Genomic DNA, 6622 nt, shown 5'->3' with positions numbered 1-6622 from the left:
CCGGGAAGGGGTAAAATTTCTAATTTTAAGAAATTTTCTAAATACACATGGGCTGTGTTTTTAAATGACCCCGGGATGGGGTAAAATTTCCAATTTTAAGAAATTTTTTAAGTACACATGGGCTGTATTTTTAAATGACCCCGGGAAGGGGTAAAATTTTCAATTTTAAGAAATTTTCTAAGTATACATGGGCTGTATTTTTAAATGACCCCGGGAAGGGGTAAAATTTCCAACTTATAGAAATTTTTCGAAGTAGTATGATGATAGTAAACAAGCAACATAATGAAATTGATTTAAGCTATGGGATGCTCAAAGTAAAGTTTTTTATTCAGATCAAAATACAGCAAAAATTACATTATGGAGTGAATGAGAAGAGTGTTTAAATCAAGATATCATAGCATAAACGTAGAGATGATCCCAGAATGTGCACCTTTCCCTTACTGGTAGAATTTCCTTAGCCGGGCTCTGTGCCAGTTGTTGGGGACCTCGGTTCCGCTGAGGTAGTTTAGCTTATACGTTCCCGGGCGGAGAACCTCTTTGACTATGTAGGGGCCTTCCCAGTTGGGCTGTAGCTTTCCTTGGTTTGTTGGGTCTGAAGCTTCGGTGTCTCGGAGTACTAGATCTCCCACTTCATATTCCCTTATCTTGGCCTTTTTTGCAAAATAGAGGTTTGTCTTTTCTTTGTAGTTTTCCATCTTTTCCACAGCCCGGTCTCTTACTTCATCCAAGAGTTCCAGGTTAGTTTTGAGGCCTTCAATATTTGAGACTTCATCAAAATTGATGACTCTGTGGAAGGGGGATCCGGTTTCTACTGGTAGTCGGGCTTCGGTGCCATAGGCGAGCTTAAAAAGAGTTTCTCCGGTTCCAGTCCGGGAGGTGGTCCAGTAAGACCATAAGACTTTCGGGAGCTCATCTTGCCAGTTATTCTTAGATTCTTCCAACCTCTTTTCTAGGCCTCGGAGTATGGTCCTGTTGGTGACTTCTACTTGTTCGTTTCCCTGGGGGTGGGCCAAGGACGCTTTCTTATGTTTGATCCCGAGCTCTTTCAGATACGCTTCAAAGTCTGAACCAATAAACTGCAGTCCGTTATCCGAGATCAAAACCATTGGAATCCCAAACCTCATCACAATTGAGTCCATGAATTTGATGCAGTCCTGCTGATTGATGGTTCTTATGGCTTTGGCCTCTGCTCACTTGGTCATATAATCAATTGCCATTAGCACATAGCGCAAATCTCCTTTGACCCAGGAAAAAGGACCCATGATATCAATTCCCCATGATATCTGCTTTGGAGTTTTCTTCTCTATTTATTTGCAAAATGGTGGTATCCGGGATGATTTCCAGGATACTTCTCACCATTGCTTGATATTGAGCCAGCTTGGGATCTTTCGCAATATATTCTCCATTGGTTTGCTTGACCACAATTTGGGAATCACTATAGATGATCAAACGTTTAACCCCAAGGGATTTGGCTAACCTGAGTCCGGAGAGGAGTGCTTCATATTCAGCTTGATTGTTGGTTGTTTTGAAAGCGAAGGTTATGGCTTGTTGAATTATGAATCCATCCGGGATGGAGAGGATTAGGCCTGCTCCGGACCTTTCAACTGTCGCCGAGCCATCAACATATAATGTCCACGCAGTATTGTCGCTAGTCTCCTTTTCGCCTCCAAATTGGTTTGCTGGCACTTCTGGGACCTCGGGGAAAGTGCACTCCATGACAAACTCGACCAATGCCTGGGCTTTTATGGTCGTCCTTGGAATAAATTTAAGGTTGAATTGGCTCAATTCGATTACCCAATTCACCAATCTTCCGGATGTATCCGGTTTGTGAATGATTTTTCGAAGTGGCTAGTTAGTAATCACTTTGATCTCCCGGCCTTGGAAATATTACCTTAGCTTCCTGCTTGAGTGCACAAGAGCTAAGGAAATTTTTTCTAAGTTTGGGTACCGGGTTTCAGCATCCTTGAGGACTTGGCTTACATAGTATACCAGGCTCTGTATCCCATTTTCTTCCCGTATGAGGACTGAAGAGACCGCTCTTGCCCTGGCTACAAAATAGAGATAAAGAGGTTCCCCGGGTTTGGCTTTTGAAAGTATAGGTGGATTCATAGGTGTTGTTTGACTTCTTCGAAGGCCGCGTGGCATTTCGGAGTCCAGTCGATTAGCTTTCTGTTCTGGGCTCCTTTCAATAACTCAAAGAAAGGCAGACATCTTTCTGCTAGTTTTGGGATAAACTTGCAAAGGGCTGCCAAATATCCTGCCAGTTTCTGAATGTCTTTTTGAGTCCGGGGAACTGCCATTTCCATTATAGCTTTGATTTTCTCCGGGTTGGCTTTGATTCCCCGTTCACTAACCAAGAAACCGAGAAATTTCCTATATGGTACTCCGAAAGCATATTTCTCCGGGTTCAGCTTCATGTTGTACTTCCTCAAATTGTCGAAACATTCCTTGAGGTCTTTGATGTGATATGGGACTGTGGTCGACTTTGAAATCACGTCATCGACATAGGACTCCATGTTCCTCCCCAATTGGCTTTTGAAAATGGTGTTCATCATTTTCTAGATATGTTGCTCCAACGTTGATTAGTTTGAATGGAATCATGACGAAGGCGTACACAGCCGGTGTGTAATGAATACAGTTTTCGCAATGTCTTCCGGATTCATTTTGACTTGGTTATATCCAGAAAAAACTTCCATGAAGCTTAGCATAACATGGCCCGAAGTTGCATCTATCAATTAGTCGATGTTGGGTAGGGGTAGGAGTCTTTAGGGCATGCCAAACTGAGACTTGTGTAATCAACACACATTCTCTACTTTCCGTTGAGCTTCTTGACTAGTACAACATTTTCTAGCCAATCCGGGTACTTAATTTCGCGAATGATATTTGCCTTCAATAATTTTTCCACTTCTTGATCGATTGCTTGATGTCTTTTCGGGGCAAAGTTTCTTCGTTTTTGCATGAAGGGTCTTTATTTTGGATCTACGTCCAGGTTGTGCATTGCAACAGATTCATCAATCCCTAGCATGTCCTCCGGGGTCCAGGCGAATACATCAGCATATTCCTTCAATAGATCAATAGGCTCTCTCTGGAAGGTGGTTTCCAGGCCCTTGCCCACTTTGATCTTCCGGGTGGGGTTCCAGGCTTCCAGCTCTACTTCTATTATCTGCTGGGTCGGTTCGACTTTTGTCTTCTCTTTAGTTTCCACAAACTTCTGAATCCGGACGTCAGCATTGGTTATGCTATACCCCGAGTCTTCGATCATATTCACGTCTAGTCTGGCCCTTTTACTGAGATGTTCACGGTGCTTTTTTCTGCTTTGTCCCTGGGGTAGGGACATTATCTTTTTTCTGTTTTCCGGTTCCGATTCTGCCATGACTAAGGCTTGACCATAACACCTCCCTGCCATATCTCTGTCTCCTTTCAATTCTCCAATGCCTCCCGGGGTGGGGAATTTGAGCTTTAAGTGAATAGTTGAGGGGATTACCCCGAGCTTGGTGATCGTAGGCCTTCCAAGGATCATGTTGTATGATGAGGTTGCACTTATCACGTAGAACTTCATTATATGAGAGACCTGTTGGGGTGCAGTCCCAAAGATAATAGGTAGATAAATGACACCCCGGATTGGAATCATTATATTCCTGAATCCATACAAGGGGTCTTCGAGGCAGGGGTCGATGCGAAGGTGGCCAAGTTCCATCCTGTTGAGTGTATGCTCGAACACAATATTAGCAGAGGAACCATTATCAACTAAAATTCTTTTTACCTTGTTATTTGCGACATCAAGGGTTACCACCAAGGCTTGGTTGTGGTCCGGATCGAGTCCTTCAAAATCAGAGTAGGAGAAGTATATTGGCTCATCCTCAAAAGGCTGGATCATCATCACATCATTATCAGGGTTCGGGCTCTAGGCTCCGGGGTGGTGAAGCCGTGCCACGGAAGACAACATTTACCATATTTTTTCGCTTCCCGGGACCCTGTCCTTGTCATTCAACCTTCTCTAAAGATACTGGTTCATATTTCCTTTCTTGATTTGATCTTCAATGAACATTTTGAGAGAGACAGTTTTCTATTGTATGTCCATGATCTTCATGATACCCACAATGTTTGTCACGGGCCCTGTCCTCAGGGGGCGCAAGTAAAGGTTTCGGTGGATAATATAATGGTTTACATTTAACTTCGCGCAAGATGTCAGCCCGGGGCCTATTGAGAGGTGTCCACTCTGGTTCTGGTTTGGGCTCTCTCTTAGCCTTGGGTTTCCTTTCATTCTTTATGGGTTCAGAGTATGAGTCCCGGAGTGGGGTTCCCCGAGATTGTTGGATGTAATTCGCTTGTCTGTCTAACTTGTATCTTTTATCTTTCCGTGAGGAAGAGCGACGCTCCGGGGACTCATCGTCATCATGGATTCTCCTATTCATCTTCATTGACTTGAGAAAGTCATTTTCTTTTATAAACTTAGATGCCAAGGCATAGGCAGATGCTAAGCTCTGGGGTTCTCTGTGAATCAAATCTTTGACATATCCCTCGCAGGATATTGGATGCAAGTTCCTTCGAAAGATGTTTACAGCTTCCTTTTCTTCTAAGTTAGAGAGCTGGTTGACTGCTTCCTGGAATCTTTTGATGAATTCGGAAAGGGACTCCTTACTTCTCTGGTGGATTGTTTCTAAGTGGCACATCTGCAGCTCATTCATTCAGTTAGCCCTGAACCTTTTTAAGAATATTTCACGAAAAGCTTTCCAGGAATCCACACTCCGGGACGGAATTTGGTTGAACCATTTTTTAGCCCTACCCTTGATCGTTGATGCGAAAAAACGGCACCTTGTGAGGTCGCTGTAATCATAAATGTTTGAGATTTGTTCAAAGTAATTTAGATGCTCTTCGGGGTCAGCTAACCCGTCAAAGGAGTCGAAATTGAAATGTTTGAGCCTGGCTTCTCTGGGAGTTGATTCTAACTTCCTGGTAAAAGGGGTCTCCGCCACACCAACTTCCATGTCACCTTCTACCTTTCTCTTGAGATCACGAAGAGTCCGGGCCATCTGCTCTTGTTTGGACTCTTTTTCGAGCTCCGAATCAGAGGAGACATGAATCCGGTGGGATCTCTTTTTCAACTTTGCTTCTTCATCCCGGATTTTCTTCTCGATGATTTCTTTAGCCTTGGCTTCCTCTTCTTTCTGAATCCTTTCACGCATGGCAGCTCTTTTGATTTCATCCTGAGCATCTTCTAGAGGTCTCTTCAGGTTTTTTGCAATTAGATCCAGGACTGATCCCCGGGATTCCCCAGAACGCTCCTCCTGATCCCTTGGGCGGGTCTCGGGTTCGGAATTATGCTTTTCCTTCCACAGGTTCATTGCAGCTTGTATCTGACCCAGGGTCATGTCCCCCCAGGGGTTGGCCAAAGTTTCGGCATACTTATGTGCAGCTTTCTCGATGGTTAGTCTTTGATCCCCTGGTTGGAGATTTTTAGAGGGAGTCTAGGTTATAAGGGGCCCTTCATCCACATCCTCCATTTCTCCGTCCCTGGGTTGGGGCGGCAGGAAAGAGGCGGAAACAGTTGTCTTGCACTTTCTTGACGTCAAGGTTATTTAACAATATCACAAATTTATAGTAATAAAACTCACAACTTCGAATAGTAACACAGATGTTTTAGATTTAAAGCACGCTGTAAACAACTACCAAAAGCTCCAGAACTATTACAATGTTACGACTAGAGTGGCTAACAAGATCCATTAACGGTACTAAAGCAAGCAAGTTCAAGATAAAAAGTAGATCTGAGAGATTGGGAGTGAAGTTCTTACTGGAGTGTAGTATTCTGATTTCCTAGGCGGGGTAATAGCGACAGATATGAACACCACTGGACGGAGGTTCGACCCCTCCTTCTAGTGCCAATGATAATCACAAATCACCCTGGGGTCCCTTCCTAGTTGAACCCGGGCTCAAACTCCGTTTGGAAGGAAATAACAGCGGCGTGTGGTGTAGCTGTAGGGTGGGAACTTACAAAACAGAACCGGAGGGGGTGGCGTCCCCACGGCACCTTCGGCGTGAGAATGAGAAAGGGTTTTGAAGAGAAAGTGGTAAAATGGGAATTATACGAGTATATTGGCGTGTGTGTGTGTATGTATATGTATATATGAGAGATGAAGTAACCCCTCCTACACCTTCTATTCAGCCTTTTATAGGCTTCCCATTAGGATTTAGGGGTTTGTACCTTTTGATCTGGACCGTAGGTGTGTTTTTTGGACTGTAAGACGTGTGGACGTCCATGATGAGCTTGTGTACTATTGAATACGGACCGTAGGAACGTTCTGGATCCGGGCTACTTGGACGGTGGTGATATTGCCACGTGTCCTGGGGTCTTCCAGGGTTATTGTTGAATGGTTCCTAGACCTTTCTTATTGGGCTTGGGCTCTTACCGCTGGGCCTGTGATATTATAGGTTATCATTAGTGAAATGACAGAAATAATAAAAATTATTCAACAGGCTTTAGAAGGAATTCAGGGACCCCTATCGATTTATCCGCAAAAAAAAATTCTCCTACTTTTGAATTGTCAAAACAAGAACTTTATGTGATAGTCGAAGCCCCAAAAGGAGAATTATGAATTTTTCTGATAGGAGATAAATGTTCATA

General features: G+C 43.8%; 2 protein-coding genes across 2 annotated transcripts; both read right to left on the bottom strand.

Moving 5' to 3' along the window:
- Positions 1–437: 437 nt before the first annotated feature.
- LOC141660530 (uncharacterized) lies at positions 438–1139 on the bottom strand. The gene has a single exon (XM_074467522.1). It carries the CDS (start codon positions 1137–1139, stop codon positions 438–440), a length of 702 nt encoding a protein of 233 aa, XP_074323623.1.
- A 127-nt stretch (positions 1140–1266) lies between these two features.
- LOC141660529 (uncharacterized) lies at positions 1267–1716 on the bottom strand. Its single transcript, XM_074467521.1, has one exon. The coding sequence runs from the start codon at positions 1714–1716 to the stop codon at positions 1267–1269; it is 450 nt and encodes a 149-aa protein (XP_074323622.1).
- Positions 1717–6622: the final 4906 nt, after the last annotated feature.

Source organism: Apium graveolens, chromosome 5, assembly GCF_009905375.1.
Source record: "Apium graveolens cultivar Ventura chromosome 5, ASM990537v1, whole genome shotgun sequence".
NCBI classification, from domain to species: domain Eukaryota; kingdom Viridiplantae; phylum Streptophyta; class Magnoliopsida; order Apiales; family Apiaceae; genus Apium; species Apium graveolens.
This window is presented reverse-complemented; position numbering and strand designations above follow the sequence as displayed.